The 24605-nt window shown below is 49.9% G+C and overlaps 1 protein-coding gene across 1 annotated transcript in view; it reads left to right on the forward strand.

Annotated features, from left to right (window-relative positions):
- The window catches only part of LOC101631250 (transmembrane protein 110), a 32348-nt gene extending 12319 nt beyond the window's left edge, over nucleotides 1-20029 (forward strand). The window contains exons 2-8 of the mRNA XM_012720575.1: nucleotides 6071-6119; nucleotides 8347-8442; nucleotides 11457-11578; nucleotides 16101-16213; nucleotides 17095-17172; nucleotides 17726-17875; nucleotides 19679-20029. Coding sequence (XP_012576029.1) covers nucleotides 6071-6119; nucleotides 8347-8442; nucleotides 11457-11578; nucleotides 16101-16213; nucleotides 17095-17172; nucleotides 17726-17875; nucleotides 19679-19795 — 725 coding nt within the window. The 3' untranslated portion in view covers nucleotides 19796-20029. The remainder of the gene's footprint in view (nucleotides 1-6070; nucleotides 6120-8346; nucleotides 8443-11456; nucleotides 11579-16100; nucleotides 16214-17094; nucleotides 17173-17725; nucleotides 17876-19678) is intronic.
- Nucleotides 20030-24605: the final 4576 nt, after the last annotated feature.

Below are 24605 nucleotides of genomic sequence, written 5' to 3' on the forward strand. Positions count from 1 at the left end.
AATAAAATGATAAATTTGGCCTCATCTAAATTAAGAATTTCTTGTCTTCACATCACACTGTTAAGAAAATAAAAGGTCAAATCACAGACCAGGAAAAATTGCAGTATATATTCTTTACATTCAAGATGTAAAGAATTCCTATGATCACTTAAAACACACACACACACACACACACACACACAATTTAAAAATAGGCGAAAATCTGAACAAACATTTCACCAAAGAAGATAATACAAATGACCAGTAAGCACATGAACAGGTGTTCAGTATTATTGGGCATCAGTGCCAATTCCTAAGACCTCTGATACCTTGATATGGCATCATTAGGGTCCATGATGCCCTTGTCAGTAGACTTTATTACATTAATGGATGAATAAGAAACTGAATTTGGCATAAAACACCATTTTGGGTGTTGGAGAAGAATAGCGGAATGAAAAGTCCCTGTAAGAATGGATAAAAACACCGGTGATTGCTTCTGTGCTTTTTTGTTCTCCTGTCTTGGGGACCAAGTAGGTTGGCAGAGAACATGAGTGTCTGGTGAGACTGAAAGCAGGTTACCCCTTAGAAGGTTCATCCATTACACGCTTAGGAAGGATTTCCTGAGAATTTACAATACCAGTGTAACAATCAGCCTTCACAATACACCTCAGTTAATCCCTACTCTTTTTTTTTTTTTTAAAGATTTATTTATTTATGCATACAGAACTGGGGTACAGGCCAGAGGTGCAGGGACGGTGAGAGGATTCACCAGAGATGGTGGGGAGCAGAACAGGCAGAGAAGGACGAAGTACGCTGCTGAGGGGAGCAGCGGGCGGGCCAGGAGAGGTCTGCCACGCCATGTGGTCACCTCCGGGGCAGGCGGGAATCCAATTCATGCGGAAGTGGTTTTAGCTTCTTAATGCTGTGCTTTAACCCGCTGCGCCACCAGGGAGGGCCCCCAAATAACCTTTTAAAGACACATTTCCATATCTACAAAAATAACATATGCTCATCATAAATAACCTAAACTTTAGGAAATACATAGCATAAAAAGTGATGGTCCTATTCTTTCCATCTTCTAGAGCACTAAGCATGGTCCACAACTTACTGTGTGCTTCCAGGTTCCTATATGTATATACACCATTTTTTAAAAAAAAATAGGCTCATACAACAGATACATTATTTTGGTGACTTAATCATTTAACATGGCATTTTTCCAGATAATGCAGATAGATCTACCCCTCTTTTTGAACTTTATTGAAATATAATTTATATGCCATAAAATTCATCCATAAGACATACCATTTCAATCTCACTTTTTACTAGTTAATTTCACTGTGTAATTTACATTTGGCCTCTCCTATATTAATGGGCATGTAGATGGTTCTGAAATCTTCTCTTACAGAGAGTGCTGGAAGGCACTCTTCACATAATACCTCTCTATCCACTGTAAAATGACACTGTAAATCACAGTTTTAAAATTGTCAGTAATGATGCATATCTCTTAGGTGTTTACTAACTACTCATATTTCTTTGTGTGAAGCAATAACTGCTCAGGGCCAACGCCCCTCACCCCTGCTGGGTTCATCACTGTTAGCACGTGGCACTGTGGCCTGATCCCCAGGGAGCCATGCCTCTAAGGGAGAGTGAGAATATTTATTTGCTAGACTGTAGATTTCCCCCCACAGCCATTGGAGGACCTTCTCTGAAGGAGGGTTAATGCTGGCTAACTCAGAGCCTGGTCTTCCTCTGGTCCCGGAACAGTGAGTCCTTACCAACAGATGTTTATGAGCACTAAACCAATTACAAACCCCTATTGTCTGACTCTGGGGTCAAGGCCAGATATGGTGAGGGACACCTTGGTGAGCCAGTACATCTTGCCCCACCAAGGTTAGGAGAACCTTTCTCTTTTTGGCTAGGAGAAAGGTTTTGCATATTTGTTCATTAGAAATCTCACTGGTAGCTTGCTTTGTGCAAAACCAAAAAGAACTAAGTAAGTGATGTGAGTCCTGTTTAGGACTGCTGGCTTTCAAACTAAGCATCATGGAGAAGCCATGGTTCAAATTCATGGAGCTTATTGAATTTCAAATATCTGGACATCAGTAAATGTGTCTTACATGACAGATGAAATGAATTTCTTTTTTCAACAAATGTTGTTTGGCTGTCTGTTACAGCCAGGCATCCGGAACATGTCTCAGAATGCGGTGGGAAACAGGGCAGAGGCTCCTGGTCTCACAGCCCTTGTTTCCTGGAGGGGAGAGGACAGTGGTCAATAAGACCTAAGAAGTTCTGCAGTGAGAGGGGTAAGTGCTGTGAGGAAAATAAAGCAGAGTGTGAGCGTGAATGATGGGAAGAAGACAAGATGTTCACACCTAAGTGAGGAGGTGGGGAGAAGCTTGCTAGATGACTACATGAGACTGCGCAGGAATGTAAAGGGGAGCCCACCACTTGGCGAACTGTGAGAAGAGTTTTCCAGACAGAAGGTGCAGCACAAGCCACAGACACTGGGCCCACTTGGAGCCTGGTGTGTGAGGGACGCCTAGACAGAAGGCCTGTGGGCCCTTCTGCCAGCAAGGTGTGTCTGCAGTCATCAGCTGAGAGCAGCATTGTAACAGGGTGGTCCCAGGAAAAGGGGGAGACTCCAGGTTCCCTGCCCCAACCAGAAGGATGGAGAGCCAGGAGACCTGAGGGAGAAACATGGAGCAGAGAGACGCAAAGAAGCGGCTCCTGTTTCTTGGCCCTGGACTGGGTGAAACAGATGTGGGTGAGAGACCGTGGGGAGGTTTATCTTGATTTTGCTCTTTTCCTCCCAGACTTGTCTGGCCATTTCTGACCCTTTTTTATGGGTCCCTGCCAGAAGGTGCTTCAGACTTGTGACAGGCTTTCAGGCCTTGCTTTGGGCCAATCCCTTTTGGGTCGACTTTTACCCACAAGAGGTGTTTGATTTAGAAACTATATTCTTTATCTTTTTTTGTATTGCACACTAATTGAATTAAAGTTCTTTTCCATTAAAGGTCTTACATGTTTTGTCTTGATGCAGTGGGTAGCAGAACCTATTTAGAGCAAGCAGGTTTGGGGTTCAGTGGTGCTCCTCTCTCCTTGTTCTGTAGCAGCATGAGTGTTTGAAAGAGAGCCAGCCCCTGATCTAGATCAGTCTTCTGAGCCTTAAACACTTGATCTTTGCTTTTTCCGGTCAGTCCTTCACTGTTCCTTGAGCAGCTGCCATGCACCCTGTTCTGCTGACGGTGAGGCTGAAGGTTGAGACCTGCTCCCTCTGTTCTGCTCCAGACTGGGAAGAGCCCCACCACAATGTCCCCTCTCACGTGCTCTCTTCTCGGAGCACCAGCATGGGAGAGATAGTCTGGTGGCCAGCCTTTGGGGCTGATGGCGCTGATAGACCAAGGCACAGAGCATAACCTAACATAGCCTGGTTCTGATCCACATGGGAAGTGCAAGCTAGAAATTTGGAACCAGAACTAGAGTGAAATACCAACCAGTGACTGTGGTTACGTTCTTATGGTGACATGCGAGGAAAACTTTCCTCTAGCTTCTAAAATTACTACAGTGATTTATAATATAAAATAAGAAAGACTTTAGGAAGGCCCTGGGTTCACAAATTATGAGCCTTCTCACTGTGTATAGCTGGGCTTTGTGCATGCGCTCCTCCAGCAGTAATTCTACTTCTTCTAAAATGTATTTGGTAGTTGCTAGGTACAAAACAGTTTTAAAGACTCTATCTACATAGACCGTTTTATTAATTCTTCTCTGAGGTGTAGGTATTGTAGTTTTTTCCATTTTATAAGAGGGGCACATTGAGGCCCAGAGAAGTTAAATAATGTCCATGAGCTCCAAGTGCGAGGCAAGGTTTTGAACCCAGCACTCAGCCATCACTTCATCTTGTGATGAAGCTCCCTCAAGGACCTTTCTGGCTCTGACTTAGAATCCAAACTGCCTAGTTTATGAGTGGAACCCTGGCAGCTACCTTGCTGATGGGCTTGCGGTGGACCTGGGGTGGCAGCAAGCCACTGGCCCTGGTGAAGAGTGGGTTCCCTGGGTGGAAGGAAGTTTGTGTTGCACCTGGTTGGTGGAAGCTGCAGAAAGGAGGCCAGCAGAAGAGTGATCCCAGTGCGCCTCTGGGAAGAAGTTTCCAGACTATGGGGATTTACTATTGTTTCTCAGTTGAACAAGAAGGCACTCAAGACTTCTGGCCAGCGCAGTGTCTGTTGCTCCCCTACCCTGAGAGCGGGGCTCGCACAGGGATGGCTGACTTCATGGTCCAGCCAGGAGCCTGACTGAATCCCTGTAGCCTGTGAGGGGAACCATTTCCTGAAATGTCACAATTTGGCCCATCATTTCTGCTTTGCTTTTTATATATTAATGTATCATATTAAATATAATTATAAAGAATAGATTTATTATATAATTAATTGGATTACTTATGCCATTTTATATGGTAATTATATGTAATTATTACATAGAAAGTATCCTATTTCCCCCCTAAGCCATTTTAAAGTGCAGCTGTTTTGGTATTTTCAGCACTGTCTCCTAAGATTGAAGAAGCTCTCCTTGGGATTGGTTTTGATGTCCTTTATTTTGTACTGATGGGCACAGATTCCCCAGAGGCAGAAAAAATGAGCATGAAGGCTCACGCCTGGGGCTTCCCCCCAGGGCATTCTGGCCCTGCCCTGTTTCCTCAGCCTCTCCTTCCTGCTCCCTCGGCCCCTGGGTGAGACCTGGATGCTTGAGGGAAGGAGACCTCCTCACCTTTGAGGGCCATTTAGTGAGCTGCACCCTTTGGCCCTGACTTCTTTTCATTGTTGGTATTGTGGATTCTGTGACGTGTCAGTGGAGGGCACCTCCTCACAGTTCTCCATGCTCTTTGGTCTCTATGAAGTCTCTGAAAACATCACACTGATTTCACTTTCATGAACATACAGTGCTTGCTTTGCACACCTGGACTGCCTATTCATTTAGAGGAATAAGGTGGATTGACTTGAACACCATTTCCCCCCTCCTCCTCTTCCTGTACCCTCACGGGCAGCTTGGGTCTCTGCCAGAAGTCAGTCACCAGCAATAAGGCAGCGCCTGTGGGCTGTGTCCCGTCTGTTTCTTCTGCACTACTCATGTGGGAAGACATCACCAGACAGGACTTCAGCATTTGTTTGAGAATTTTATGGAAACAGTTGGGGCTTGGGTGGGAGGTCTTTTCCTTTTCTGTTCAGTGGTGTGTGCAGCCTGGAGAGGAGGCCTTCTGAGTGTTGCTGAGTGAGCACCCCACCCTGACGGTGGAGCTGGGAGCACCACAGCCAGCTTTCTCCTGCGAATCCCTCCAGCCACGCAGGCAGCTGCTTTCTAAAGCACACTCTTGACTGCTTAGCACTCTGCCTGGCTTTTCCTTCCTTACAGGCTTCATTCCAAGACCCTACCTCATGTGACCCCTGCTCAACTTATCTCCCTTGTTGCATACTGTAGGAAGGCCTAATCAAATGATGTGGCACTCTGCCACATACGCCCGTACCCCTGAGCGGGTACCGTCTCTGGCCTCCCTGGTCTGCGAGTTCACCCAGCCTTTAACACCTGGCTAGACCATCTCCCAACAGTGAAGCCTCTCCTGGTGGGTGCCCTGCCTCCAGATGGGCTAGTGCCCTTTTCAGAGCATTTGCCACACGGCCTGGTGATGAGTCTGCTCTCCTACCTTAGTCTCCTCTATGCCGGAGTTGGAGTCATAGACACTCGCTGAATGTTGGGGTAGAAGGATGGGTTTGTAGTTGGGTGGAACATGTCCTGAATTACAAGTAGCTACATTGCACTTTGTGCCTTCAAGTTCCTCTCTGGGAGAGCCCTGTCACAAAGAAAAAAAAAATCCACATTTTTCCATACATGTGAGAAATCATTCTTCCCCGATATCCGGTTCTGAAAGTGCTGGTTAGCAGCAATGCAGGCTTCTGTGACCCTCACAGCTTACTGCATACATTGTCAGAACAGGTACTTTGACTTAGTAAAGACTGAATGTTCTGATAACCCAGCTGTTTATATGCATTTTGCCTTGTTATACTGAGGAAAACTACTGAATATCTTTCTTTTCTTTCAGTTAAACGTTTCAGAGAACCAAAGCATGAAAGAAGGCCATGGAGGATATGGTGTGTATTCAAACAGTAACTTGTTCCTAGAGTGTTTTTGATTTTTGGGAGGCGGGCTAAGGGAGGGGGCTAGTGGGTGGAATGTGAGCCATTATACTTAAAGTGTAGGAATCCCTGAGCTAATTAATTAGAATTAATCATCAGGAGAAATGTGCACTATGAAGGCACTTCTGTTTCTCCCATTAACTTTTGAACTCTGCCTTTATTTTATCATCATTCTACTGTCCAATTATGGAAGATTGATGATAAAAACACATCCGTCTGTGCTCTGGACTTCTTCAGTTATGTCTCTTTGTTGTCTGATTATGTTAAATTCCTGGATTCTGCAGTCTATATGTGTAAGCAAATAAACCTAACTTTGGAAACATACCATGTAAATGCTCCTGTCCCCAAAACGAGTCTTTTTGGGTCCTGACCTGTGGTGGCAGTTTTTCCTTCCTAAAAATGGTAACTCTATGCTTGGGAAGTAATTCCAAAGATCAGTCACTTTGCAGAAGATAGTCAGATCCTCAGGACAACATGATGTCCACAGAAGCATCTTTTGGGGGCAGCCTCAGACTTGCAGCTGCCCTAACAAAATAGCCATGTCCCTTCCAGAAAAGATGTCCAGTAAGTCACTGTGATAAAATTCTCCTTATAAAACATCGAGCATATACTTGATTGAGCTTCACTGTGTTAATTGAATTTCCCCGCCAACTGGCTCTTTTCGAATTCAGCTGGGGCTGAGGCACCTGATAAGGACCTGACGTGGGGCTCTTTGTGTTTTACACACGTTGCACTTTGGTGACTCCTGCTTTGCCATGATTGTAGGAACTGATTTTTCAGCCTTGCTCGCAGGGTTGGTCTGGGTTGTCTCTTAAGGGTCCTGAACCCCATGAGGGTCCACACCCCTTCATCACCCCACCAGTGTCCACATCAACTCTGGATTCCCAGTCTTGGAGGTCAGGTGACATAGCCACAATCTAAAAGTTCACACACAAACCTTAAGTGGTCTCCAGGTGTTGGTGGCACTTACTCCAGGTATTGCTTTTTTTTTTTTAAAAGATTTATTTATTTATGCATACAGAACTGAGGTACAGGCCAGAGGTGCAGGGGTGGTGAGAGGATTCACCAGAGACAGAGTGGGGAGCAGAACAGGCTGACTGATAAAGTACATTGCTGAGGGGAACAGTGGGCGGGTCAAGAGAGGTCTGCCATGCCATGTGAATCATCTCCAGGGCGGGGATTGAACTCATGCTGAAGTGGCTTTAGCTTCTTAGTGCTATGCTTTATTTAACCTGCTACGCCACCAGGGAGTGTCCCAGGTATTGCTTTTTTATTATCCATGTCATCTGATTTGGGGTTGGCAAACTATAACCATAGGCCTGATTTGGCTTGCTATCTGTTTTTATAACTAAAGTGCTCTGGAGACAATGGCAGCAACAGAGAACAATGGGTCCACAAAACCTAAAGTGTTTACTCTCTAGCCCTTCACAGATGAGTTTCTCCACTCCTTGTCTAGCCTGTTGTTTAAATGTCAGCACCTGAAAGCTGTAGTGATAGATTTGTACACCTCTTGTTAATCTTGCACATGATTCAGCTCATTATGAGCAAAATCCAATAGGAGCTCTTTAAAATAGAGGGACTAGACCTCATCACAAAGCATTTTACTTTTTGTTTTAAAGATTTATTTTCATTTATTTATGTATACAAGAACCAGGTTGTAGGTCAGTGGTGGTGGGTCAGTTGTGGGGGGGCAGGGGTCAGGGGGAGTCAATGAGGATTCACCAGAGACAGAACAGGGAGCAAAAGAGGCAAATATACTGGGATACACTGCTAAGGGGAGCAGCAGGCTAGACAGAGGTCGACTGCGCCATGTGGGTCATCTCCCTGGCTGGGGATCAAACTTGTGCTGCAGTGGCCGGTGATAGCTTGGTAGCACTGACTTAAATCCCTGTGTCCTCGAGCATTTCATTTTGAATTAATCGTAAAAGTAAAAAGATTTAAAACATGCTATTAATTAGTGACCTTTAGGGATTCCTGGTGTAATGTCAGTGAAGGTTTTGAAAGGTTTAGCTGGAACACCAAGCCTGAGACCACACTTGACTGCCCAGGAAGGGGTGATTGACAACTGGAAGTTGGGGTCTCCCAGGGGCTTTTCTCCTGTTTCAGGCTTACCATTTTCCCCAAATTGGATATTGGATATTCTGTCAGGGTGATGACAAAGTGCTGATTCTACTTTGTACAGGTTTTTAGATACTTCCAAACAAGCCATAGGAATGCTGTTCATTCACTTTGCAAACGTATACCTGGCAGATCTCACGGAAGAGGACCCTTGTTCACTGTAAGTGGCCCGTATTGGAGTACAAACATCACCTGTTCCTCTGTTGAAACTGTCTGCTGACCTTGTCTTCTGCCAGCTCACAGGGCTTTTCTGGATGGCAGTTGCCCTGAACTCTGGCTTTACTGATCAATCCAAGTGTTGTCCTTTGACTTTCTGGAACTTATATGTTTCCCAGTTTCTAAAATAGCCCCTGGCAGGGCAGGGTGTGCCCTGGAGTAATGTCTCTGTGCTGGGACAGAGCACATGGAGGTTCTCAATGATACCAGCCGTGGGTCACAGCTGTGTCTGACTGTCATTTCACACAGCCCCCAGAACAGTCTGCTTGGAACCTCGTTTGGGCCAGGATACACTGTCTTCTTTGCAGCTAGCGTTTGAAGTGCCTCTTTTAGAAAATGGAGTGGCTCCATTCCTTACTTTCCTGCCTCAAACTAGGCACTTCAGCCATGCCTACTGCGCCACTCAGCCCTGCCAAGTGTCTACTGCCTCTGTGCCATGCTCACACTGTTCTCTGCCTGGAGTGACTGTGCCCTGCCATGCCCCACCTCTGAGGCAGAGCAAGACAGAAGACTGGGGAATCCCTTGTTAAGAGGCATAATCTATATTTAAGATTATTTGAACTAGAAGGTTCCTTTAAGCTTCTCTTTTGTTTGACATGTGTGCAGGTTTGAGATTTAGTTCAGGTGCAGTTTAAGAAGGGAGTTGTGATGTCACCCCCATAGTCTTTCCTTAAGCCCCTAGGATGTGGTCTGTTTGGACATTTGGGTATAGTTCCAAAGCGGGGGACTAGAAAGGTGGTGTCCTTTGAGGGAGATAGTTAGGAAAATGTCTTGTCCTTACAAACCTCGAGTCCAGCAGGAAGCTTACATTATCTTCTGGTGAAGCATTTCGATATTGGCTAAGATAGATGGGAGAGCCAGCTCCTCAACCTGGAGGCAGTGCAGTGAGGAAACGTAACTGCTGGTGCAGCCTGGCCACGTGGCAGTCCCGTGCCATACCTGCACTGCAAAAAGAAGACAGTTCAAAGCAGAACACAGCCAGGATGGGGAGGATCCTAGTGCTCAGCCTGGAAGAGAAACGCCCCAAGTTGGAGCTTGGTGTAGTGAACAGAGCACTGACCAAGAGGCCGGGCTGTGGGACGTGAGCTTACTTTAACTTCTTTAGGTCTGTTTCCCCAACCCTGCGTGTCCTACCAGATTCCCACATTACTGAGAAGGTTTCATGAGATGACGAGTCTAAGTACCATCTGGAAACCATGGTGCACTTACCAATAAAGATTTAGCACAGTGGAGGATATTGTTGCTAAAGCTTAGAAAGATGTGAGCGCTCAGCAGTGAACTGAGATGTGCCAACTGGGAGTGGCCTCATGCCATAGTAGAGAGGTCCCTGGACCTTTTACTCATGGGGGAAAGGGAATGGGCTGGACCTCGAGCTTCACGGGAGTCTGCAGACCTAGCTCAGGAAGAGGAGAAACTTGAAAACGGGAAACATACTGCTTCCTAGGGCTGCAAGGCCCCCCTGTGCTGCTTTGGGTAGGAGTCACCATTTCATGATGTCCAGGGCTTTGCGACTCTGATTCTAAATGACATACTTGCATCGTGCTCACTAGGTGGCAGACACCGCTTCCAGACGCTGAAATAAAGAAATTTACCTGTCTTGGTCATTTGTTCCTCACAGCAGTCCTGCAGTATAAATACTTTATCATTTTACAACTGGGGGACTGAGGGACAGAGAGATCTCATATAACGTAATCAAGTCCCTGCAGCTCAGGAGTGACATTGCTGGGATTTGAAGCCAGCCTCAGCCTCCAGGGCCCTCTGACACTGCTCTCTGCCCATCTTACCTGTGCTGGCTACAGAACATAGAGCTCTCTCTTTATTCTCAATATCAGAGGCAAAGTTGGCTCACATATTTGGCGAGTGAATGAACTAACAAATGTTTGTGCATCAGGTGATCTTGTTATTTTCATAATGGGTCTCAGACATCAGAACCACTGAAACCACTTGACTTAAGAGCAGCTTAGCCTAAGGCCAGCGCCCATGGGCTAACTTGGAGAGTTCCTGTTCTTCCATCTCTGGTCTGAGGGTGACCCCTTGTGATCTTAAAGAGGAAGAGCAGGCAGGAGCAAACACTGCCCCTCCCTCTGGTTTTCTGGCTGCTTTTGGGCATTGGCAGAGCCAAGATCACAGCAGAGCAGTGCGGGCTCCTGTGGCGTCAGAGTCCGTGAAATTAGGAAGTTTATGTGGGTCTCTCTGAGCTATGTGGCATCAGAGGACTTGGGCCTGCTTGTCTCATGCTTGTCTGGAGAGCTGTGGTCAGTGGTGCCGCTGAGGTCTGGGCCTTTGGGGGAGGACCAGTGAGCAAGGGCCTGTTCTTGGGGAGGAAGAGATGGTGTGTCAGCAGATGGAAATAGACTTTATAGAAACCCGTGGTCAGTATGGGCATGGTCTCCTGACCTTTCTCTCCCTCCTCCGTATCTTGCCTTTTCCATGGGGAGCAAATAAGTTTAAAGAAAAGTACGTGTCCCTTTAGAAAATACTTTTCTTCAGAAGTATGTATTGCATGAGTTGTGGTGAGCCTCATGGCCCTGCCCTCCTTGGACTAAGAAGCCCAGAGGCCACTTCCCAGACCACCCTAATGCAGTAGTGTTGTTGGGGGTGAACAGCATCTCAGCAGCCTTTTTTCTTACCAGTTAAGTTCTGTTTTCCTGTTGCCCTCCTTCGCTGCTTCTAGGCTCTGCCTAGTGTCAAAACTCTGTTTGAGTCCTTTTAGTATCTTGGTCACTCTCCCCCCCCCCCCCAGCTCTTCCACCCTGGATTAGTGTCTATCCTGTCGTGGGAGAGCGCTGCTGGGGTGCCTGGAAGTAAGCACTTGCACGGGCATTTTGGCCCCCAGAACGAGGCCAAAGTGCTGGGTCATCAGTCTTGACCTTGGCCCTGGTAGGATACAGAGCCCAGCTCGGTGGCTCATCCCCCCGAGGTTCTTCCTGATAGTGTCACTGTGCCCTCCCTTTGCAGGTACCTCATCAATTTCCTCTTGGATGCTACTGTGGGCATGCTGCTCATCTACGTGGGCGTGCGTGCTGTCAGCGTCCTGGTGGAGTGGCAGCAGTGGGAGTCTCTGCGTTTTGGCGAATATGGTAACATACCCATGGCCACTGGGTGGGGATGTGGAAGGAACTTCCCGGGTGTAGGGGCTCTGTTACTTGCCTAGGCAGCCCTCCAGGGGATGGATCAAAAGGTCCGGGAGCTGGCAGCTGTCTCCTCTGTGGTGCAGAGGCTCTTTCTGGGGTGTGAGCACATCCTTCCTGCCGGTGTCAAGCGTGCTAGACTTCTGAGCCAGACATTGTCCACTTCCCAGAGGCAGTTCTCACCTTTGTGGCAGGAGACACCCCAAACAGGGAATAAGCATAACGTCTGCTTCTGTCAGAGGGTACTAGTGAATCTGCCTGTGGATTCAGAAGGCCTCCTTGCGCGGCTGAGCTTCCCACCAAGCTTACATCATTCCTATACGTTGGAAAGATGGGGGGTCCTTTTTAGGGAGGTGGCACACCTGCCCCTCTTTTGTCTGCCTGCCTGTGCACGCCCTATCGTAATGGCCTTCCCATGCTGGGGCTCACAAGGCAGGTTCAGGGGCTGACCCTCCTCCCCACAGCTGGCATGTCACAGTCACTGGGGACACCGGGGTCAGCCTCACTCGCAGAGATACAGCTTAAAACAGGTGCCCTGTTGTTGCTGGCCCTGTCATCACCACTTCGTCTCTCCAGGCCTCGTGGGATACAAGTCAGGCTGACTCTGAGCACAAGTGCAGTGCTTTTACTCTGTGCCTCCAGAGAAGTGGCTGCGTGTGGCCTCAGCAGGGCCTCTGGTGAGAGTGCTTTCAGGCCTTGCCACCTTTTGGAGATTCAGAGCACAGGACAGTGTGAAGCCACTTCCCCACTGCCTTCACAACTGGCCCCTGCTGTCCAGAGGCAGCAGCTCTGCTCCTTAGTGGAAATAGTAGCAATGGAGCCTTTGCCATGACAGGGGCACATGATCCAAGAGGGAGGGAATAGAATGCAAGTGGCTGGATCCCCACTTTCCTTACTGGTCACGTCTCCCAAAGAACTCATGGGTCTGGGCCTGAAGGCCACTCTCTCCTACATGGCTGAAGATCACAGAGACTGACATTTAAAAGGGGAGCTGACATGTGGGGCCAGCTGTTAGTGCCTGAGGTATTTCCAGAAATCTTAAGTAATTGTTTATCTCCTTTGAGGGGAGATGAGCTCAGGGGAGGTCTTTTCTTAGCCCCTTTAGTTGATGCCGGGTGAGTCACTGGCTTAAGATAGTGTCCAGCCCATGACATGTGCTCCTGTGACTCCAGGGGAAGCTTCTGAGAAGCTTCGAGTCATCTATTCCTCAGCTTGGAGGACACAGAGGCATCATCCTCAATTATAGGATTCTAGAGGGGCTTAAGTAACACACAAAGTTCACCCAGCCCCTGCACAGGTTCAGGGGGGTTATGCCTGCTGCCTGCTACTGAGGGTTACCTAGTCCTACCCCTGCCAGGAATGGTGCTCACAACTACTACTTTGTTGTTAAGCGCCCCCCTGGAAAGCAAGACTTGAATCCATAGCTATCCAGTCCATGGGGGGGATGGGGTGCGGACGGGGGGTATCCATCAACAGCCAATACATGCCACGGGGTCTTCTGGGAGTGGAGATCAGATCTATCCTGACTCGTCCAGCCTCATAGTACACCTGTTCCCAGCATGTTTTGTCTGCATCCCCAAAAGATTGATGGAAGAAGGCAGCAGTTGTTTGAGCCATTTGCTTATGTGCCAGCCTCTCCTGTCCACTTGAGCTGTCTCTGCCCTGTCCCCTTAACACTGGCTTTGGCAACTAGAATCTTCAAGCTGGGGTGTCTCTGGGAGAAACTGTCCTTTCTCAAGGACCCTCCCAGGAAGTACAGTGTGTGTCCTCAGTTACCTGTTCTTTGTATCTGTTTCTTTTATTTCCTACTGCTGCTCTAATCAATTCCCATAAAACTAGTGGCTTAAAACAACACAAGCAATTTTAAGCTTAACGTTATTCAGTACAGACATCTAGTCGTGTCTCAGGGACTAAAATCAAGGTGTCAGCAGGACTGGTTCCTTCTGGAATCTCTAGGGGAGAATTGGTTTCCTTGCCTTTTCTAGTTTCTAGAGGCCTCCTGCATACCTTGGCTTGTGCCAAGCAATAGCAGGTTGTGTTCCTGACATAATCCTTGCCTTCGCCACTTTCCATGAAGAGTCCTTGTGAGTACCGCAGGTCCACCTGGGTCTTCCAGGTAACCCTCCTATCTAATCCTGTAATTGAGCTTGATTGCCAGCTTCGATTCTATTTGCAGCTAAATTTCCCCCTCCCATCTTACCTAACATACAGGTTTCAGGGATTAGGGTGTGAATGTCTCCATAGAGCCCTTCCATTTGAGGCAATAATTGCATGTTGATCCCATAGTTCTCTTATCAGGTAAATGAAGAAAAGGGGTTGCTGCTTCCTTTGTCCCTAGAAGAGAAAGTGAAGTTGCTAGCAAGAACATGGGACTTGGGGGAATGAACCACCACCTCTGAGGGGTGAGACAAGATCCAGGGTATTATGGGATTTCTCTATGTGATCACCAGGTGGTTCTGACCCTGGCTGAGGCCCTGGAAACAGGGTCTCTTCCACAGGCACCAGTGGTTTGTGGGCTCTGCTGCCCATCCCTGTCCTTGCCTTCCCTCCCAGAAGGCCCACGGTAGCCCCATCCCTGCATTTATCCTAAGGAAATAATTCAACAAACAGAAGGCCTCCCTATCTGAGGGTGCCCACTGTGGACACAACTGGCATGTCTGTCTTTGACAGATGATAGGGCATCTGGGGGTCCGAGGCACTAGGAAGACTGTCCAGCGAGGTCTGGAAAGCAAACTGGCGCATGTGCACTCACACCGGCTTTGCGCCGTGGGGTCCAGGTCGCCGTGGGGGACGACGTGGGAGTATACGTGAGCTCTTACATTGTGTTTTTTAGATTTATTCAGGCATTTAAAAGAAAAAAGAGGTAGTTGCACCTAAATAATGGAGTGAAAACTCAGAGCAGCGTGGGGCAGCACCCGGCAGCAGCAGTCACTTAGACCCTGAGAGCAGATGGGGTGAGCACACTCTGAGCAAGGAGATTTTCTTTTGATAATAAACGAGTGTTGCCACGTGTTCTGCTCACTATCAAACATGCCTTCCCGATTCCGTGGTATTTCCTACTAGCACTTTCTAGCTGACTGCCCCTAATCTTAATAGCTTTTAACAAATATTTCGACCCGTTGTTTTTGAGAGCTTTACTCAATAAGGCCAGTCAGTTTATAAAACTCCATTTAAAATCTAACTAGGAGTTTGTGCTTCTGAAGTGTGTTTTGGCTCAAATGTGTCTTTATCGCAGAAGTGAAAGTAGATAGGATAACCTCAGAAGACGCAGGGAAGGCTTTCTTCACACTTCTGCCGAGGTTTTCCAGAAAAGGGAATAAGGGCCCAGTGCTATGTCCATTCCAGCTGCATCAAGGCATTCACTTGTGCCTGCACTTCCACTGTGTACCGGCAGGCTTGGGCAGGCCAGGGGCCTCCAGCACTGATGCCTGGGCAGGGGTTGCTATGGAAACAGAATCAAATGAAAAGCCGGAAAGTTCTCTTTGGGCCACCTTCTCTTCTCAGCCGCACTGGGGCCTTTGCCTCCCCCGAAATGTTACTCTCCACCCTCCTCGCCCTCTGGTGAGGCCGCTCCAGCAGAGCTCTGAGAGTAGGCTCCTGGTTGCCAGCCCCCCTTCTCTCCCTCCATCTCCTACTTTGGGGAGGCACATAGCTCCCCAAGGGCCACCCTGTGAATTCTGCCTGTCTCTGAGGAGGCGCATGGTTCCCGCAGGGCTGGCCCTCTCCTGTCACCCAGTCCCCTCCAGGACCCGTGTGTCCCCCAGTGTGAGCTGTTGGATCCTCTAACTAATCAGCATAGTGACGGGTGGGATCACACGTGCACCTTTGTCACAGCTCATCCTTCCCACCTCCTCACCTTGAGGGCTTCTCTCATTTCCTCCTTGTCTCCAACCCAAGGTGTTAGGAGTGCCCCACAGAGACCACTGGGATTTCTCCAGAGTTAGATTTCTTTTTTTCAGGGCTGAGGCTACAAAAATGGCTGGGGGAGTGAGGAGGATGAGGGTGAGAAATCAAAGACGTTTGCGGTCTTTATAGTTCGAAAACATCAGCTGGCTTACTGATGGAAGGAAGGATGGATAGTACCATAGTAACTGGAAAAATCAACAATGGATAATAATAGCAGTCTTGCTTAACACAGCTTTGCTGCCAGCAGACGAAAAGAACCAGCCTTCTCAGCACCGGCAGTGGGCTCTTACTAAATGTAGTGCTTTTTAATTATATCTTAGAATCTCTTAAAAGAAAATACATGCTGGTATCTCCAAATTAGGACTTTGTAGCTTTGTTTAAAACACCCAAATCTGCCTGTTGGAGCTGAGGTGATTTGTCATTTTGGGGGGGCTTATCAAATAGCTCTGAAGCCAAGGTTCTGGGGTAGAGTGGGGTGGAGATGAGAGCTCGTAGGAGTGAGGGCGCCACACAGTTCGCACCTTGTCATTCGGCCCTGTGACTAAGTGCCCACCTCTCCCTGCAGGAGACCCTCTGCAGTGCGGAGCCTGGGTTGGGCAGTGCGCTCTTTACATCGTGATCATGATCTTTGAAAAATCTGTCGTCTTCATTGTTCTCCTAATACTTCAGTGGAAAAAGGTTTGCTTCTTGTCAATTTGTTAGTAGCTCCTTGCAAAGCTAAGCCAAATAGTCCTTTTCTCCCCTGGCCCCTCCACCCCAGTCCTCCATGAATGTACCCTGGATTCTGTCCAGCAGCAGTAATTTATCACTTTTTTACTTAGCGTCCATCCACTTCAGTGATACAAACAATCTGCTCTAGATTAAACCTGGGTCGTATAAAGCTAGTGAAAATACAGCCCATGTCCTCAAGTTGCTCACTATCTGATATTAGTCCTCAGGAAGGTGTTCTCCATTCGTCTCCCTCACGTTACCTCTCTGGGCAAAGGTTTAAGCGAGCCTCTCAGTGCCCAGTCTGACCACCAACATGCAGGTCGCAAGCTGTTCCCATGGTCACTCGCCCAGGTGCTGTCCTTCTGAGCCTCCACTGCCTGTTTCCTCCATGCCCACGTGGAAGCCGCCCAAGAGCCTTGGGAAATAAGTAGCACAGATCTTGGCCTCCCTTGAGTTTTGATACGCCTGGGATCCATGCTTTAGGTAAATCAACCAAGGCTTTCTGGTGCTGTTATCTGTCAGGAAGCAGTTAGCGGGCAGGGTTTCCATTAGAAGGGGGTCTGGCACCTCCTTGCTAGTATCTGTAATAATCATCTACTGACTTCACGTCCTCTGGCTCCCTGAAGCCCATGCTTCACCCTGTGCTTCCCAGGGCAATGGAAGGGAGGGCCATGCTCCCCTGCCACGTTCAGGGGAAAGTTACAGCAATAAGTGCTGCAGTGTTCTCCCAGGGGGTCCCTCAGCAGTCAAATCTGGGGTCTGTGCAGCTGATTGCCACTGCACCTTCAGCCACCCCTGTACTTTCTCTGTGGTCTTGCCCACCTCACTAGGTCTGCTTCTCTTTACAGGTGGCCCTATTGAATCCCATTGAAAACCCAGACCTGAAACTGGCCATCGTCATGCTGATCGTCCCCTTTTTTGTCAACGTCAGTGTCATGTTGCATTTCCTACCCCAGCTTACTGCCTGCCTTCTGGTGTTCTGTCAACGTTTTGAGTCTGACAGAGAAAACATCCCTTATAGCCCATGGGTCCCTCTGAGTGAGCTTTTACTGCTCCTCAGCCCACCACAGGCCTGGAAATGGCAGGTGGCTTCCGACTCAGGCAGATCCCTGCCCGAGGGCTCTGGGCCTCTGCTGGGGCCTCCTGCTGAGCGCTCCAGCTGCGTGTGTAAGCATGCAGGACCTAGGTCAGGATCATTGGGAATTACTCCAGTTGTTTATTCCTGGTTATAGAACTCCAAGAGAAACTGAGGAGGATCTTGGGGTGACAGACATGGCAGAGTGTGCCCGCTAATCTCATGAGGGAAGCCTAGACCAGGAGCAGACACCTGGGCTCCAGGCCCCACTCTGCCTCTGGGAGATAGCAGGGGGGCTAGGTGAGGTTTTTCTTTCCCTAGTTCTGGGTGATGGGTGGGGGTTGCTCTGCTCTGCCCTCACAAATGGCTTATCCCAGAATAACCTGCTCTTCTCCTTCCCACAGGCTTTGATGTTTTGGGTCGTGGACAATTTCCTCATGAGAAAAGGGAGGACGAAAGCTAAGCTAGAAGAAAGAGGAGCCAACCAGGACTCAAGGAATGGGAGCAAGGTCCGCTATAGAAGGGCCGCATCTCATGAGGAGTCAGAGTCTGAGGTAAGACTGCCTTGACTGAGCGCGGAACCTCAGGCCACCCTCCTGTGCAGACTTTGATTTCACGCAGTGTCATCCAGCGGGGAGGAAACCGACAGCTGCCATCTGGCCAGGACCCATTCCTGCTGTCCCACAGTCCTCCCTAGGGTGGGGATGTGGGGCATCTGGTGGATGTAGCCTGCCTTTAACAGCCTCATCAGCGGGAAAAGACAGGAAAGGGAGGAGCTGCCTTGTTCCAGGGAACCTGGCAAGGATCCTCGTGGACCAGATAACTGACCTTTAAGCGTTAAGGTGTTTGAATCTTTGCCCACCACTACCAAGAAATGGAAGTATTTTGGCTAAGCCAGCTGGAAACTCGAGTTGTAGGGATAGTCAGACGTCTCAGGAGAGCCTCGCCTCCCCTTATTGTCAAGTTTCCTAAGTTGAAAGGCTTGGTGGTCATAGAGATTGGTGGTCACAAACGAAGCACAGAGACAAGGCTGTGCATCTGGGACAGCCGCACCCCGCATTTTCTGTACTTTGGAGGGAGCCGGCCTTGTCTCCTGAGTATTCAGCCCCATGGGGTGCTGAGCTCTGCACACAGCAGGGGATACTGAAGTGGCCGAGGTGATGTCTTCCCTAAGAAGCCTGCAGACTTGTGAGTGAGGGGTAGGTGAAGCCGCAGCGGCTCATCATCACATTCTGAGATACGTTTTGATGCACTAACAATCCCCTGGGGCAGTCTGTTTTAACTCCTGGAGGCATCCTGGAAGGAGTTTGGAGAGCTGACCAGGTGAGCTGCAACATAGGTAAGACCATGTCTGGCACAGGGCCTTCGAGTGAGAGCTCGTGCCCGTCGGATGAGTGCAGGCAGTGCTGCTCCAGAGCAGAAGTAACTGCTCCAGAGCAGCGATGGTCTGGTATCTGCATTATTATGTGAGATCCATGATGGTCAGAGCTGCATTTACCCTGCAGGATAGGAAGGAGTGACAAAAAATGAGGTACCAGTAACGGGCTTTGTGATCCAGGCTAAGGAACAGGGCCGTCCCTGTGTGGGCAGTAGGAGGCCAGAGTGTCTGAACCTGCAGCTCTGCAGGAGAGTGGCAGGGAGACGTTGTTACCGCTCTGCCCCTGGAGAGGAATGAGACCCCGCTCCCCTCCCTGGTACGCTTCAGACCCCTCCTTCCCGGCTCGGGTGTCCTAGTCCTTGCCTGTACTCAGGTCTGGGAAGCCAGGCGTGTTGTGCGGCAGGAGGGCACGAAGGATGCTTGCTGTGGATGCCCCTGCCGCAGGGTTGAGTGGCTCCAGGGGACTCAGGGAAGCATGGGCCTGCTGTTTGTCCTCAGAGGTTACACAGTGGGTCTAGGGCAGTTGCTCTGAAATCCCCTAGCCTTTCGTGTGCTGCATAGCTGCTTTCCTCTTGAAAGAAACTTTGCAGTTTTCTTTTATGTTATTCAAAGCAACCTCAGAGGCCTCCATGTGTCAAGATTGGGTGTTTGGCTGGGTGACCTCAGGCTGCAGATGCTGCTGAGTTTGCTGACAGGTTCAGCCACAGCTGGAGAGAGGGTGGAGAAGAGGGGAGCACTTGGGAACCAGCTCAGCCCTGGTTTCAGTAGCCCGCAAATGGAACTTAATGTCACAGAGGTCTAGGGTGGCCCAGCTCATCTCATGCTATCTAGGGGGGCTCCCTCCCGACAGCCTGCTCCTAAAGAAAAGTGGGACTTGAGCCCTGCTAAAGGGACTGGCCGCGGATATCAGTGTCCAGGGAAGGCTAATGAGAGAGCACCACAGGTGGTGACGCCAGGCCTCATGTGTCCGCCACCCCAGATCCTGATCTCAGCCGACGATGAGATGGAGGAGTCCGACGTGGAGGAGGACCTCCGGAGGCTGACCCCGCTGAAGCCTGCGAAGAAGAAGAAGCACCGCTTCGGACTGCCCGTATGACAGCCCGCGCGGGGGCAGGGGCGGCACCCAGCCAGCTGCCGGGTCCGCAGGGGCCGCTCTGCCGTCGTCCCTTCCTCCTCTCTCTGCCCCCTCTTCTACCTCCACCCCTCTTGCTGTCTCTGCCCACTCCCAGACTACTGTGACTCGAGAGAGGGCTGACGAGCAGCGCCGAGGGGTCGTGGCAGCCGGCGGTCCCCACTCAGTTGCACTACAAACACTGACCAAATATGCAAGTGAGGCGTTTTGTTTGTTTGTTGTTGTCCCGGACTGTGCTGTGAGGGACGCAGAGCTCCGCCCTGTGTCTGGCAGGGTGACGTTGAGGAAGAGGACACACGCACACCAGAACAGGGGAGCCTTCCCCCGGGCTCGGGAGTGCGAGACGTAGCATGTTTGGAGCTAAAAGTCACTCATTGACCAACTTGGAACCGCAATGCTTTCTTACTCAAATGGCTTTTGTAACTATTGATTTCTAAAGCCGGTTTTATGAGCTGTCACAGTGTTAATGTTTTTTGAGTATGTGTTTATTTCCTATGGGACTAATGGGCAAAACATAGATTTTTAAGTCTTCCGTATGCTGTTGACTTTTATATTTTTAAGTTATATTTTCATACTATTGTATTTAAAAACTTTTTAATCCCCAAAGAAATGGGTTTGTTTGCCTTTAATGGGATGCAAACTGGTGGGAGGAGAAAGTTGGAAGTTTTTTATTTGGAATATTGTTAGGTAATGTCCCGCAATAAGATGAGGTAAATGATCCTGTTAGGAGGGGCCTTATCGGAAATCAGCAAACCAGCGGCTCTGTCAAGGTCGGACCTGAGCACGAGGGGGCTGGTCTGAGCGTGGACCCAGCCCGGGGACCTGGGCCAGAAGAGGCTCTGCCCAGGGTCCACAGGCTCCTGGGCATGTCTGCTCCTGGGCGAGAGGTCTTCCTAGCTGTGGCCAAGAGAGGAGCCTCAGGGTCTCTGTGTCCAGGGAAACTGAGATTCTGAGCACAGTCCTGCTTGTTCCCTCTCTGTCTTTGGAGTGTCCAAGTCTGAAACGTGACGTGCAGTGTCAGCCTCCTAGCCGGCCTCTGGCCACTGCCTCTCAGGCACCCCCGTGCCTGTCTAGCCTTGTTTGCACAGCAGGCTAGAGAGCACCTGCCTGACCGAGCGATCCAATTTTCACACCCACACAGCAGTGGGGTAATGGGGTGAGGTGGGAGGAGCTGAGAGAGCACGTTCTCTGTGTCCACTGGCAGGACTAGGTGCTGCTAAGCTTGGGCCCCCTCCTTGGACAGTAGCCCCACTTGTCAGCATGGACATGGGTCCCTGCTTGGGGAATCTGCCGACTGACAGTGGAAGGAGCTGACCTGAGTACCTGCCTGACTGTGCAAGCAGCAGGGCAGGCAGCTCAGTGTTCTGTCTCATCACAGAGGCAGCATAAGGTTTAGGAACTGGCACTGCTCCTCGAAGTGTGAGCTGGAAGTGAGGCAGGTCCAGGGAGGCCACCCCTCCCAGAACCTTTTCAGGTCTGAGTAAAAATGTGTTTCACTGAGGCACATGGGGTGACCGGTGGTGTGTGAGCCCAGCTATCATCCCAAGCACCCTGGGCCTGTCCTCTGCCTCTCACAGTCCCACCTCCTAGGACATGAGGAGACCTCAGCCTGCTTCCTCCAGGAGTCTAGAAGCCAGAGAAGTGAGAAGAGCCAGGACCTTAGCTGCAGGGGGAAGTGACTCTGCTCGTGCGGGTGTCTGTGGTAGCTGAAGCCAGGCTTCGTGTGAACTCGAGTCCATCACCACTGCAATATCCCTGTGCTCTCATTTGACTCTCTTCGGTCCCCTCCCATCTGCTGTGCTAGTGGGTGTCTCCCCACTGGAAAATCTGAGTGACTGGAGCCAGGCCATAGGGCAGACCAGAGCTGCTGTTCCGGTAGACGTCAGCCCTTCGTGCCACTGCTCACGCTCCCTTTTTACCCCTCATGTTTCATTTGGTTTGAATAACCTGTACTCATAGCTATTCCCACACCTCCCTGAGCTCAGAATTAGAACTTCACTTTTAGTCTTGAGCTCCTGATGTTTCAGACATGGAGTTGGGGAGCCACAATCTGTGAACGATGGAAAGTATGTTATATAGACCTCAGATGACCTGCCGGTACGAGGCTCATCCCAGCTGCTATGGGCAGTGAAGTATTGGAGACGGAGGTGACCAGTGAATCCCTGTATGCTAGTTTCCAATAAGGGCTTTAAGCTTCTAAAGGACAGTGTGTGGTGGATTAACCAGGGCATGTTGTCTAGTAGGTACTGATCATAGAGGGCTTCGTGGTGTGCAGGTGTGGACAGCGTGGGCTCACATGGCTGACCACGTGTGTCTGTGTGTGTCCGTCCATGTGTGTCTGCCCATGTCCTCTTGCTCTCACACACAGTTTGTGACCCTGGTTGGCTTGCTGCAATCACTTGGGGCTTTTCTGCTGCGCCGTGGCCTGTCAGAGAACAGATGTAGAGGGCTGTGGTCAGGATTTCCTCCTGAGCTGTCCTCCCTCCTGGGGATGAGTCTCCTCACCACCTGCTCCAAGGTGCCTTACGAGGTACAGCTCTTCACCTGGCCACGTGGGAAGCATCACTGTGCTTGAGAATTGGTGGGACACCGAGCTGATATTGTACACTGTTGATCTGCTTTGTCCAAATCTAGATGTTGGTGGAAATTTGTAAGTCAGAGTTGTGAGCAAGTTTCTAATAACTAATGGGAATAAACCGATGGGGTAGAGCTATAGTATCTGAATGGGGGAGATCACTGTTGCCCTAATTTCCTTTTACTCCCACTGGGATGTTGAGGATGGCAAGGAGGAATGTTGGTGAGGTGGCAGTGACCTGCAAGCTGAAGGCCTGTGACCCGTCAGTTAGCCCTCACCACACTGCTGGCCTCAAGCACTAACCTGTGCCCCTCCGTGGCAACAGGGTGGCGTGGGTTAATGATGACCCGTCCTGCCTCTAAAGGGAAAGTTTATAAAGGCACTAGTGCAAGTTGTAACTCCTCTTCGGCACTGTGGACCTGTGGACTGCAGCCCACAGTCTCATATGAAGGCGCCCCCGGGGCCTGGGGGGACCCCACTCTGCCCTCCAGATGAAGGTCCCTGGCCTTTCTGTGGCCAGGTCAGGATGTGTGGCGTTGTGCTCGTGAGGGGCTTCTGCCTCACTTAATAGCAGCGCCTTGAGCTCCTGGGGGAGCGGGTGGATTGGTTTGATTTGATTTCTCTGTTCTTGAAGTTTTTTAGAAGTCAGACCTATGTGAGCAAACCATGGCTACTTCTGCTGCCTCCCGGTGGGATGTTTAATCAGTGATGTTGTGATTCACAGAAACACATTTTTTTGGAATGAAAGGGAAGATGATGTACTTACATTGTAAAATGGTTTACAATAAAGACTGACATCTTATTGCCATTTTTAAAAAAAGAAACCATCACTTTTGTGGTTGTTGGTTGTATGTTCTGTGGGGGTAAAGCAGCTGGGAGTAAGAAGGAACCTTGACATAGCCTCCTGGCAGAAGTGGAAGCCAGAATCAACCAAGGGAAAAAGCAAGCATGCTCCTGCCATTTCCACTTCCCGGCTACTGTTGGTGAAAGCTGTTATGCTGGGGACATGAACAGTGAGGAGTGAACAGCCCACATCCTTGTCCCGGGGGCCAGGGGCTGAAAGGCAGGTCCTCTGAGCAGGGCCAGCTGTGGGCATTGCTGAAGCATCCCAGGAGCCAGCAGCCATCGCGCGCCGCCCGCGGCTGCCTCTTGGACCCATTGCAAGCCCTGGGTTTGTGTTCTAAAGCATTCCTCATGTCAGCATTTGTTTCTGAGCCTAGCAGTCCTTGTCCTGGCCCCTAGGACCGGAGGCATGACAGCAGCAGAGTGGCATTTGGGATAACTGACCATCAGTGCCTGGTTGGATTCCGTCTGCGTGGAGCCTTCAAGGATAAAAATAGTCTCCATCATGAAGTGATGAGGAGCTGGGGTGTAGCTTGCCCTGTGGGACGGGCCTGATGCCGGCCCACATCCACTGCCCGCACTCATCCCAGGCTCGGCTCTGCTGTGCGGGGGCTTCCCTGACAAGGCTGGGCTGTCAGGGGCCGCTACATGGCCTTCCCCTCTCGTCTCAGTCCTGGGAGCGGCAACCCCACGCTCCTCTGTCAGCAGCCTGACCTCTCTTCAGCCCAGAGCCCTCTCAGAGCCTCACCTCAGTCCTCTGTTACGTATTTTGTGTTTCCAACTTGCCAGCATTCTCCCCAAATAGCCTCGTGTCTCCTTCTGGATATTTTACCTCCTGCCTTCTTCATCCCGTTGGTAAAACTTGCACTGGGATCCAGACGGGCAGGGGGAGTCAGTCAAAACATAGATGAAACCGCTACATAGGCTTCCCTTGGCCTCATTGTCTCCACCTGTGAGCCAGTGGGGTCTCCCCAGTGCTCCGAGTCCACTGTGGGGGTCCCATGAGCTCACCCACAGCAAATGTTCCCAAGTGCCAGACAGGAAGCCCTGCTTCTGTGCAGCGATGGAAAGTCTCTTTCCTTTGGAATCCAGGGAGGGGTCAAAGAGAAGGAAAACAAGCTCAGAGCAGTCCAGCCTGGCTCAGATCCCACCCTTTCCTTAGGGACACCCTACCCCCAACACACACACACACACACACACACACACACACACACACACACACACACTATTGCAGACGGTCAGCTCAGCCCGCCACACACATTCCAGGACCCACATTCATAAACACTCAAGTTACTGCCAGTCCCAGCACCTCCCACTTGCAAATAGAGCAGCTGTTCCCCAGGGTGCATTCTCCCC

The sequence above is a fragment of the Condylura cristata genome, unplaced genomic scaffold (genome assembly GCF_000260355.1).
Source record: "Condylura cristata isolate star-nosed mole 26May11 unplaced genomic scaffold, ConCri1.0 scaffold00004, whole genome shotgun sequence".
Classification (NCBI taxonomy): Eukaryota; Metazoa; Chordata; class Mammalia; order Eulipotyphla; family Talpidae; genus Condylura; species Condylura cristata.